The 13,102-nt window shown below is 40.7% G+C and overlaps 1 protein-coding gene across 1 annotated transcript in view; it reads right to left on the bottom strand.

Annotated features, from left to right (window-relative positions):
• Positions 1-13,102, bottom strand: part of LOC133486406 (kalirin-like) — a 218,457-nt gene that overhangs the window by 82,739 nt on the left and 122,616 nt on the right. The window contains 6 exon segments of the mRNA XM_061791478.1: positions 2,399-2,501; positions 4,108-4,256; positions 4,326-4,427; positions 6,764-6,954; positions 11,386-11,497; positions 11,588-11,680. Coding sequence (XP_061647462.1) covers positions 2,399-2,501; positions 4,108-4,256; positions 4,326-4,427; positions 6,764-6,954; positions 11,386-11,497; positions 11,588-11,680 — 750 coding nt within the window.

The raw sequence follows: 13,102 nt of genomic DNA, 5'->3' as shown, positions 1-13,102 counted from the left end.
AATTAAAGCGGATCAACAAAAACACACGTGACATGATGACTTGTGCCATGTTGCACAGTTCTAATTTTAGTAAAAGCTGTCACAGTACATTAAAATACGACTCCCAACCAGTGTGCTGTGACTTAAAAAATAAATAAATAAACAGTGCAGAATCAGAATCACACCAAACCCCTTTGAAAATCTATCCATTTTAGGGTTTGCTGAATGTTCACAAGTAAAGCTTGCCAGACAAAAAATGACTGCTGACCTTTCAATGCATCACTGTGAGCAACTCTCAACTTCCGCATGCCTAGATCTGATTCAAAGTTTCACCCATCACTCAACTGCACTGACAAAATGTACGGGGGACTCACAAATGGACAAATGCATTAAATTTGTTACTTTAAACTGCAAAATGAAACAATAAACTAGAAACATGCTTCATGAGCTACTGTACACCCAAATAACCAATTGCTTCATGGCGCTCTTACTTGAACATGAGAGGCTGCTTGATAGGAAGCCTCCTGACAGACGGCGGTACACAACCAACACGTTTTTCATGGCAAGCGGCGTCTTTCTGCGCTCATATAGACATAACTGTTAAACAACAGTTACTACACCATCACTACAGTCATTCCTGCCTCTCAATGAACATAAACACTCCCTGCTGTTGCCCTTCGTAGCTGCCTGGGAGACCCTGTAGTGTGGCCAGGCAGCAATTAGTAGGTACATTTTTTTTTTTTTTTTTTTTACATGCACAGCACCAACTTTGACTTTCACATTGAAGTTCCAAATCATTCACTCATTTAATACAACCTAATTCTATATTGGGATTTTTATATTGTGGACTATATAGTTTATTCACTCGGGTGAGCGACTAATTAGTCATCGCTGTTGCAGAATTACATCCGCTGGTGGACCTTCCGTAATAAATATCAAACAAAAAAAAAACATTATATTGTTTTGAGACTAATGTAATTTACACAATTAATACAAAGCCCATTATGTCCATCTGTGTTGTTGATGTTTTGTTCTACTTACACTACTCACAAAAGCTGATGCGAACTGGGCTTGAGGGTGAAATTTCAGGATGAAGCTATAATGTACTATAATCTTTACATGTGAACTTAATTTGACCCTATCTAAACTTTTTAATGCATGTCTAACAGTTCTGTGTTTCAGTAATTTTAGTAGTAGTAGTAGCTGAACTAGTTAAGAGGACCTGGGTTCAAATCTGGCCTCGCCTGTGTGGCCACATCCCAAAAACATGCATGGTAGGTTAATTGACAACTCTAAATTGCCCGTAGGTGTGAATGTGAGTGCGAATGGTTGTTTGTTTGTGTGTGCCCTGCGATTGGCAGTTCAGGGTGTACCCTGCCTCCCGCCCGCAGTTAGATGGGATAGGCTCCAACATACCCGCGACCCTAGTGGGGATAAGTCGTACAGAAAATGGATAGATAGTAGCTGAACTACAGAATTCACAACAGGATTTGATCCATGAACATTTTCAAGTTCGTCCTCTTCTTTGCCTCACTGACTCTTCCGGTCTCTCTCTATTTCTATTTTAACCTGAATATGACACACGTGACCCTCTAAGCCAGGGGTGTCAAAATAATTTTTCTCACGGGCCACATCGTAGTTATTATGACTGTGAACCCATATAAATGAAATATTACCTCATTTACTGTACATATTGACGAATAACCAGTTTTGAAATCAGAAGTCAATAAAAACATATTTTCCAGCGATTACATTTCCTTTCAAAGGGGGATTGGTTAAAAAATAAATAAATACAAAATTTCAATGGTATTACACCAGAACACAATTAGCAGTTTTGATCTGCTTTCGCGGGCCACATAAAATGCCGTATCTGCCCCTCGGGCCACCAGTTTGACACCCGTGCTCTAAGCTCACTGGCCTCTTCCCTTTTTAGAACCTCCTGTTTGAAGATTCACAATGGTGAGGTATCAATGATCAATTTTTAGGAGTCTTCTTGGTCTTGGGTTGTAGGTACATTTTAGGTTCATGCTGAAATTTCACCGGAAAGCCCAATATCCCTAACTTTTGAATCGCGTGAAATGAGCATCTATAAGATATTTTCATGGCACCACAACTCATGACTTTGTGTCGTGTCAAAAATCAAACAATGCCACGGAAACAGAAAATACATTTTCTGTATCGGTGCAATGGACCATGGGACATATTACTTTTGTAGCGACCATCAATTGTTCACTGCTTTTCTAGATGCATTGTGGGATCCACTGAGGGCACTTTATAATGAATAACCAATACTCACTACACATTCGAACAGCATTTCACCAAAATGGCAAACTGACTATATAGGGCACTGACTGTAGAGTGGATAGGGAGTTATTCCGAACACAGCCTGTGACTCAAATGTGTGAATTTGCTTCCTTACCTTGTCACTGTCCACTGTGTTCTGCGAGGTTCTGGATGCAATGGAGATTGTGTCCGGTTGGCTGCTGCCGTCTCCCTGACTATCACCGTCCTCGCCTCCATCCCTGATCATAAACACACATGCGCAAAGGAAAAGAACAACTTTTGTAACGGTCTTAAACTGCATGTAAGGGAATGCTGAGAGATTCTATCAACCAGCTGTAACATCAAAGCAAGAAATTCACTGAGGATATCCAGTACAGAAAAAGAAAAGTGGATAGTGACGCTGCTTGCTGTGTAGTCCTAAATTTGATTATATACCGTAACTTCTCATTCAATCACTTGGGAAAGGTGTGTCAAAACTTTTGACTGCTAATTTAAATCACTACACAGTGAAACCTAGCTATATCACGGATCGTCTTTTGTGCCCCTGCTGCTGTATATCCCAGAATTTTAAGCTATAGGTTTTTTTTAATCAGTTTTTACAGTGTACAGCCAAGTCAGCCTTCACTATAGTATCATGTGGTCCCGGAACATGCCGGGCAGCACTGAGATCTACTCCAACCTAATTAAGAGCAAGAAAAAGAGGCATAGAAGGTCCCCTACTAAACTGCAGTAACAGTCATTCCCACAGTGCAGAGAGAATACAGTATGCCTGTGAGTAATGTTGTATGATCTGTTTGTATGTGTTTCTGATTTGTGTGTTAAAGTTGCAGTTATTTGAAGGTTGATAAGTCACGTAACATCTATAGTATGGTAATTTCTACTAGCCCTTGTATAACTATATGTTAGCATTAAGCTAGCAGACTTTGGTCAAATGAAACTACATGGTTGAACATTTTGGTGTACAATGTTTAATTCTGTTTGGTTTTTACGTGTCAATCTTTGAGTTAACTTCAAAGGAGTGACAAATTAAACCGTTTAAAGCAAGGATAATTTGACTTTAAGGAGGCTTCTTCTTTTTGTTTCCTCAAAGTGATGTTATACGATAGTTTCCCATTTCTTGACTGCAGGAGAGTGAGAATAGTCTCTAAGGAATACTTTAAAAAGTGTGTTTTATTAAGTTCAAGTGTGTTTAAAATGTGTGGGAGGAGTAAAACTACATTAAAAAAAATTATACATTCTCTCTATATCACAGATTTTTCACCTGTCGCGGGTGGGTCTGCAACGTATCTCTCACGATAAATAGTTATTCAATAAGATGCATTTCTCTTGTAGATTAAATCATTTACCAACATCTGATCGGCGGCACGGTGGCCGACTGGTTAGAGCGTCAGCCTCACAGTTCTGAGGTGCGGGGTTCAAGCCCCGTCCCCGCCTGTGTGGAGTTTGCATGTTCTCCCCGTGCCTGCGTGGGTTTTCTCCGGGTACTCCGGTTTCCTCCCACATCCCAAAAACATGCAAGAATTGGAGACTCTAAATAGCCCGTAGGCATGACTGTGAGTGCGAATGGTTGTTTGTTCCTATGTGCCCTGCGATTGGCTGGCAACCAGTTCAGGGTGTACCCCGCCTCCTGCCCGATGACAGCTGGGATAGGCTCCAGCACGCCCGCGACCCTAGTGAGGAGAAGCGGCTCAGAAAATGGATGGATGGACCAACATCTGATCAGACGTTATCGATATGCTACTTGCAGCCACTATTTGAAGGCCATCAGGGGATTGCTGTGGTATTTTGTGATGAACTGACAAGCATTCAAATTGAATTCAAGGTTATTGTATTTTTTTAAGTCACCTTTTGGCATTATTGCGAGGTTTGGTGAGTGTTGCCGTTTTGGGTAGCTGAACTGGCTCCTTTAGGGCCCCTTTCAGATGAGTCATTCTCTCCTGGATCACCTCCCTGATGTTCTTTATCCACTCCTGTTTGGCTTCTACACTGGAAGCCTGCATGAGAACCATGAAATTTACCCGACATTGTTTACTATACATGTTGTGTGTGCGTTGTCTACTTGCCTTCAGTACGGTTTTATTGTCCGAGGAGGGGGTTCGCCCGGCCCAGAGCGCAAATTTACATGGGTCGCCTTCTATATGCTCCGTCACCCCCAACTCTGATGTCTGCAGTAAAAATGAAGACAGTGATGTTACCACTTAAGCAGTGACAACATATACATTGCAGATCACATATAGACTAACAACCATTTATACTCACATTCACGCCAAAGGAGAATTTAGAGTCTAACCTAACATGCATGTTTTTGGAATGTGGGAGGAAACCGGGGAAAAAAACATGCAAGTACAGGGAGAACATACAAACTCCACAAGAGAGGTTGATTTGCAAGCTCTGGATGTTGTATCAGAGCCCTAACTGCATCTGTGTGTCCCCAATGTCGGGACAGGTGTGTGAAGTTTAACACCTAATACTTTCTGCCCAGAAATATTTTATATGTCACACCACACACTGGCACTGACATCATCTAATTATTTGAGATGTGAAATAGGCCTGTCACGATACATTTTTTAGGATGATATATTTTACTGAAAACTATCACAATAAACAATAATATTGTTGTTGTTTTTTTTATGTCTGTAAAATCATGAAAAATAAGGCCCGCCCTCAACCTGCAAGACTGTGTAAGGCCCGCCCTCGACCTGCACGACTGTGTGGTTTGTCCGCTGATGGCACTGGAGACAAGCCCGTCACCTGTCAATCCAATACTTTCGTTGTAGTCAACTACTGGCTGAATAACGTGTGCCGCTGAAGTTAGGGTTAATAAACTTTCTACTCATCTTCATGTGGTCTGTAATCATCAGTGGTCTGTTGCTATAAATATTGCTGCCACAAAAGGTTGTAGGTAATATAGCTCCCTTCCTTTCGTAAAGGTTGCTCAGGAGTAGGCCTGGGCATTGTTAAGAACCTCATGATTCGATTCGATTTTGATTCTTTAGGTTGTGATTCGATATTGATTCTTTAGGATTGCAATTCGATTCGATATTCATTTAAATACTCCGATATCGATTCAGTAAGAAGTAGAAATAAAAAAATTAAATAAAAAATAAAAACGACAAAAAATCACAACACAAGGATCTGCACTAACTTTTCCATTGGTTGCGGTGGACCGTGCATGGCATTCTGTACTTTTGGATGAAATAAACGTTGATAGTGACTCAAGGTATATCTGCAAAATATTTTATTGTGAATATGAAGTTTGTTTGCAACGAACAGTGGCTGACTAAACAGGTCATATTTATTTTATATAACTAAAAAGACATAATGGAAACATGTTCAAGTAAAACAACAGACATGTTTTTACGTGTATTCTGTTTTTTTACTTTTTGCTGTAAAAATGCTGTACCTAAATGAATGTAACACTAGCATAACTTTAACTTAATATCAGCATACATGGGGGGGCTCGGTTAAGTAAAAAAAAAAAAAAACAAGGTGTGATTTGAATATAAAACACTTTTTAGTTACGAAACGAGCAGAACCTGATTTTAGTTAAAGATGTAGCTGCTTTCAAAACATGCAATACATGAAATTACACCTAAATACAGTACTTTAATTGGACCCTTACACAACTTTAACTGTATAATTGGAGACAAAGTAGATAATGGAGTTAAGTTACGCACATTTTAGGGACTGTATTTACAGTATCGTATCAGAAAGGAAATCGGTGGTATCGCTCATTAGCAGACGCACAGAAGGAGTAAATAGCGCCACAATCTCAGCACAGCAAATGCCGTACAACGCGAATCACAGGCAAAGCGTCAGGAGGTGACTCGATTCTGAGAATTTTCTGAGTCGATATTGAGAATTGCAGAGAGTTGCATGCAATGCATTATCCATCCATCCATCCATTTTCTGAGCCGCTTCTCCTCACTAGGGTCGCGGGCGTGCTGGAACCTATCCCAGCTGTCATCGGGCAGGAGGCGGGGTACACCCTGAACTGGTTGCCAGCCAATCGCAGGGCACATAGGAACAAACAACCATTCGCACTCACAGTCATACCTACGGGTAATTTAGAGTCTCCAATTCATGCATGTTTTTGGGATGTGGGAGGAAACCGGAGTACCCGGAGAAAACCCATGGGACCGCATGGGGGACCGCATGGGAACCGCATGGGATTGAACCCATGCGGGTTCAATCCCTGGCGGGGCCGGGGATTGAACCCGGGTCCTCAGAACTGTGAGGCTGACGCTCTAACCAGTCGGCCACCGTGCCGCTGCAATGCATTGATGAATCAATATTTTTACCTACCCCTACTCGGGAGTAACCTATGCTAATGGAAGCTTACAGGTTGCATTGAGGTACTGTACCTTTGCTAAGCATTTTTTAGAAATCAAACGACCTATCCTTCAAGTACTGCCGGTTCATCTCGTGCAGATAGGATAGGAAAGGAATGTTCCGAAGTGAAAACGACAATCCGAAGAGGGCCAAGGTAGACTAAACTCACTAGTAGTCTGTGTTTGTACTGGTACTTGGTCCTGCCTGCCGAGTCCTTGAATTCCTTGCTAAAGACCAGCGAGAACTCAAACAGGAAGAGGTGTCTGTCACGTCCCTTTCGGATCAGTGAGCGTGGATCCCAAACCTGGAAACTGTCTTGCAGGATCAGCTCGCCTTGCACCTCCAAGTTCTCCTCAAAACCTGAAGGGGAAGAAGATGAAGTTCATATCAACTTGAGCCTTATTAGAGATCAGGGATTACTTGAAAGGAGAGACCCGCCCAAGATTTTTGTTTATGCAGTTGGGCCAAGGTCAAAAGATGAAATACTGTATTTTCTCTAATGGTCTCTCTCCTGCAGAGAAGCTTTTTAGAAATAAGGTGTTTATCAGAGAGAGACTAATCATTTTTAAATAAATAATATTTATAAAAAAATATTCTTGAATGAAAAATAACCTTTATTATGATTTAATATGTACCGGTACTGTAATTTGGGCTCTCGCTATCGAACATTTGTTTTAATCAATTATTCTATAAACTATTCCATTGATTACAGGTAATCAAACATTTGGATATAAAAATATATTCTGCATACATTTTTTTTTGCAGTATATTCTTCCCCGATTAACATTAGTTAACCAATTATTGTTCTTTATTTGGTATTCTTTTAATGATTAAACAAAACCAAATAAACAACAATTACCGTAATTTATTGTGTATAACATAATAATAATATAATTTCTTTCCCCCAAAAAATTGGCAAAAGTCAATAGTGCGCATTATACATGGGTATAGGAGAAAAGACTTTCACATCTTTTAAATGTATGCTGCCATCTAGAGGTTATGAAAAAGGTGTAGAATACACTTTCATTCCAATATGACAGGGGTACATATGACTGCATATATGTACAATTGTGTTCATAAGTTTACATACACTGGCAGAATTTGTGAAATATTGTTGTTTTTTTAAATATAACTGATGACTGAACAAGAACTATCATAAATTTCTTTATGGTTATCTTTTGTTTAATGATAATGCTTTTCTGAAATGGTTGACAGTTCAATTTAAATCCCATTAAAATAAAATTAAATGTGTTTCGCCTGGTGCTTCATGTTTTCTTTAAAGAACTGTACACATCTTACGAATTAATCAAACATATGAGCACAACTGTGTGTTTTCTCATTTACTAAATAAAAGTAAGGCTGTGAATTTCAAAACAAGAGCAAGTACATAAAAAGAAAGTATTCTGTGTTCAGAATAATTATTTGAAAAAACTAACAAAATACAGATAATACTTCATGTTTTGATCATATGGGTAGAAGCAAACTCATTCATTGTAAAAATGCATTATACATAGGGTGAAGGGTTTTCCAGAGTTTTGAGGTCAACTTTGGGGTTGCGTATTATACATGGGTGCGCATTATACACGATAAATTCCGGTAAGCAAAATCACACGAGACATAGTGATGTTGGATTCACCAACCTTTTTTGGTGAATCCTTTTTATTTATTGGATACAGATTTTTTTCCATAAATTGATTATGATTCAGTTACTGGTTTGGTCCGTAAAATATCAGAAAATAGGAAAAGTGTTAATCAGTTTTCCAAAGTAAAAGCAGAGGTTTGCAAATGTCTTATTTTGATTAAACTTTAAAAAAGGAGTCTGCATTCAGGGAGGACTACAGAAATCAAAGAACATGCCTGTACTGTACATGCCACAGGCACTCATACAAGTGCGTGATTGGATCCCAGTGCGACATCGACCATTGAGAGCACGAGTGAATTTATCCCGTGAGCTGATTGGCTGCGCATCATCGCAGCCTCACCCACCGTCTTCCCTTGTGGTGTCTCGCCAGTCTCGTCCACGCTGTTGACTGTCTCGCATACTGTATCTTAGTGTTGTGTTCGTGATTCAATTATTTTGTTTAAGCGATAACTTTTTTTGATTAGTTAAGCCTTTACCGCCTAAGCACTGTGCCCCTGCGAATGTTAATTACTGTATAAGGTTTTATAAGATTTAAGATTTAAATAAATACGTGTACGGTAGTAATCTTTGTCTCAAATATGTAAAGTATAAATACTGTTTACATATTTTAAACATTCTGGTACCCACATACACATATTCCTGGGGGGGGGGGAGGGGGCAAATCGAGGGATCACTGTACAATCTAATCTATATTATAATGATCAGAACTACGGATGTCCCAATCAGAAAAAAAACACGTGATTTTTAACTGATCGAGATGGTACAAACATCTTGCCAAATGAAACAGTTATAGCTTCGTTTTATATTACACAATGTACGTAACTTTTTTAGTATGTGAAAGAGACGCAGACTCCGTTTGTGTGTACAGTATGTGTGTGCGTCACACAGACAGTCTGCCTTGATTCTGTTGGCCCGTTGCACCACGCTCGTTTGGAACAAGGAGACACGACAAGGACTGCCCACCCTGGGAGCAAGCTGAAAGATAGTGTACTTGTAAATAAGTCTGCAAACGAGCGAGTTAACAAATCGAGAGAACGTCAAATAGGTTAGCAATTGTGACGCATTCAAACTATCCATCCATTCATCCATTTTCTTTTACCGCTTATCCTCACTAGGGTCGCGGGCATGCTGGAGCCTATCCCAGCTATCTTCGGGCGGGAGGCGGGGTACACCCTCAACTGGTCGCTAGCCAATCGCAGGGCACATAGAAAGAAACAACCATTCGCGCTCACATTCACACCTACGAGCAATTTAGTCTTCAATTAACCTACCACGCATGTTTTTGGGATGTGGAAGGAAACCGGAGTACCCGGAGAAAACCCACGCAGGCACGGGGAGAACATGCAAACTCCGCACAGGTGGGGCCGGGATTTGAACCCCGGTCACCAGAACTGTGAGGCAGATGTGCTAACCGGTCAGTCACCGTGCCGGCATTCAAACAATTTAACAACACAAAAAACACACAAGCATATTAGAAAAACGCTGCAAAATAATGGAAAAAAAATGCTGCAATCACAGAAAACAACACCAAAAGAAAAACGCTGCAAGATAAAAATGCTGCAATCACAAAAACAACTGCAAAACAAAAATGCTGCAAACACAACAAAACACATACTAATTAATACTGCGAGAGAAATGCTGTAAGTTCACGCCACACAACGGAGGTCCGCCAGGCCACTAGGGTGCGCACCCTCCGGGATGGATCAGTCCTGTAAGACCAGAGGTATCACAGGTATGTATAGGTAGTAGGTCGATACGACACGCCTGTAGATACAACACGCCAACGGTGACGCTAAATTAGGGAGGTCAGCGCATTGTTGACGGCGAGAAAACCAAAAGTCCAATGATACCGGCACATTGTGCTGCAGACAGTCGAACGCCATAAAATTACGACAAGGGAACTGGGAGTCTGTTTCACATATATTTAGATTTTTTTTTTGCGTTCAATCAAAATGTTGCGTTTTGAAAGCATAACGCTTTGGTGTTGACACAACAGTAACCCTCATGAAAATCTGTTGAGAAATGAGCACGTTACGACTAATTTCACCATCCATGCATTGCTTTCTCTGGGAACAACCTCCCCAACATGGCCGCCACATAGCCACATCAGTTAGTTGGGCTACTCCAGGCTGCTTGCGTATCTAGTATCTATGAAAGTAATAGTAAAGGACTGGCCTGTTCCAGAGGTCGCGCCCCATAGTTGCCTGGCAGACTTACGATGTGTAGCGTGAACGTGCAGCATTTCTCTCGCAGTTGTTTTGGGATTTCTATGTGTTGTTGTTTTTTTTTGTTTGTTTGTTTGGAGAATTTTCCCTTTGCAGTTGTTTTTTGTGATTGCAGCCTTTTCATCTTTCAGCATTTTTCTTTTCCTGTTGTTTTCTGTGATTGCTGCATTTTTCTTGTGCTGTTGTTTTATGTGCTTGTGTGTTTTCTGTTTTGTGTCATTGCTGCATTTGCAGCACACAGCCGTTTGCAGCGCATTTACGCCCTAACTATTTAAATGTATTGTTTAATACGTTTACACAGAGAAATCCCCCATACCATGATAATGCTTTTATGGGCCATTTGCGTGCCCAGGGAGAAAAAAATTTACAACTGCAACATACAATTTCATTACTTATTAAAATAAAATATTATTAATTGTCCTACACATTTTTTTAGGGTAATGTGCTTCATGTTAACATTCTATTTGCATAAATGTCATGGCTATATTTCATTTATTTGCTAATATTATTAACTGTTACTTTCCGTTCCATTACTCAAATGAGGAGTTTCAGTACAAAAAAATAAATTACTTAATTTCTTTTATTAATCAACTAATTAAAATCATTTTTTGAGTTGAGCCAATACACATTTTGAGTAGTGCAATAAAGTATGTGTATCATCAAATTTAGAGCAAAAAAAGATGGAACTTTAAAGTCTGGATGTGCACTTTTTTTCTTTATGCAATGCCGAAGTATCAGATCAGGACTCGGTATCGGAATTTCAAACTTCAAATCAAAGACTCGAACTTGAGTGCATTTATTGAGGTGAGGCGTTTATCAATTGTTATGATGCAAACCGATGATGAATTAAGTCATGACATCTTTTCGTGCAGAGGCCACTATTATTGTAAAACTGTATTGTTGATGTGGTTAGGCTAGTAGTACCTTCCAACATGGCGAGGTGCATGGCGTCATTGGCTCTCTTGGGGACACTGAGCATGACCTCCAGACCATCTTTAATCTCACCTTTGCCCTCCTCGCAACATGACAGCAACTCCTGCAGCACACCAATTTACATGCAGTATTAATCATCTCCAAGGTGGAAATATTATTCCGATTATTATTACTATTCTGACACGTGTCCCACCTTGAGCAGTAGCTGGTACTTGGTGATTCTTTGCACTGGTTTGATGAGGTAAGACGAGATGGAGTTAGCCAGGCCACGTCGCTGCTGGATGTCCTGCTCACGCAATTCACACAGAGGATGACAAATTATGACTGTCCTCATCTGGCAAAACATTTGGTACAACAGGTACAATCTAATAATTCAGACTTTACAAACAATAATGCTCACTTTGACACTGTCAGAAAAGTATTCATTTAACAATATGGTCATTATTGCAGTTGTAGTTTGCAGTGCTACACTGCATTATACTGAGATCAGTTTCTAATATTTTCACCCTTTCATGAAGAACCAAAAAAACAGTGGACCCTAGCTATTCGTGGGGGATAGGAGCCGAGTCAGTCCACGATTAGTGAATTTCCGCGTATAATTGCCTAAAAATAATATCATTTTTGATAAGTCATAAAGTTAAACTACCTATATTAATAGTTTAGACCACAACTACAACACCAACTATGACGATTAAATACTTTAATGGCATTTCATACGCTTACAAATATCTTTAAACATTGCTGTACTGTAGTACAGGAAACAGCTTTCTCATGGTGGTGTCTGCTTTGCTTGCTCCGTGTAGTCAAGTCGCAGCCTCCAACTTTCCACTTCCATAATAACAGTGTATGGGTGAATTGCCAGTTTCCAAACCACCTTCCTCTCCGCTCTCCTGGCGCCCTCACCCGTCATTTCTCACAACGGACATGGGCTCGCTTTTGGCAGTCGGTGACCTTTTTCAGGTGGCATCTGGCTCCTGCATCGGGCCGTGTTGGAGGCTGGGGCCCCCATGCTCTCCGGGGGGCGGTGGGGCGCGCTGGGTAAAGGGTGGGAGGGATTGGCAGTGTTTCGGTACCCGTGCCCCTCCCTTTGGGACTGGTCGGGGCGATTCAGTTGGGCTACGGGACCGTCCTTGGTCCTGGGGAGTTGGTGGCATCCCCCTGGCTTGGCCCCCAACTTGCGTGTGGAGGAGGCCGAGCCCACCCTTGTGTGCCGCCTCAGCAACTCCATACACCAGTTGACTAACATGCTTGTGATATGGTGTTCATTCATAGGCTTTAATTGCTTGGGCTGTGGCCACTAATAAAAACAAAGGTTATATATTATATATCACTTTTGTTCTGCTGTCGTTCGCAGCCCTATTCCGCTTGTCCATTCTGTCCCTCCGTCTGTCCCCTAAAATCCTTTTTCTGTCCGGCTGCATTTTCAATAAACATCAGAATAATTAAACAGGAGAGGATTTTTGTTTAAGGCTTGCTTGAGGTATGTTCCCATACTTTTAATATAATACGGATCGCAAGCAGGCAACAAAACGTTATGTAGCCTAGCAAGCTAGTGCTAGCGCTAACAGTTGTGCGTAAACATGCCACCTTTCTGTCGAATCCTGGTCTAAAGCGTCGGTGTGGGTGAAGTAATTGAATTACAGTAAGTTAGCACCCATTATTTCTGTCATGTTGTAATGTTGGTTTGACCTGACCGATTCAAATACAT

The sequence above is a fragment of the Phyllopteryx taeniolatus genome, chromosome 12 (assembly GCF_024500385.1).
Source record: "Phyllopteryx taeniolatus isolate TA_2022b chromosome 12, UOR_Ptae_1.2, whole genome shotgun sequence".
Classification (NCBI taxonomy): Eukaryota; Metazoa; Chordata; class Actinopteri; order Syngnathiformes; family Syngnathidae; genus Phyllopteryx; species Phyllopteryx taeniolatus.
This window is presented reverse-complemented; position numbering and strand designations above follow the sequence as displayed.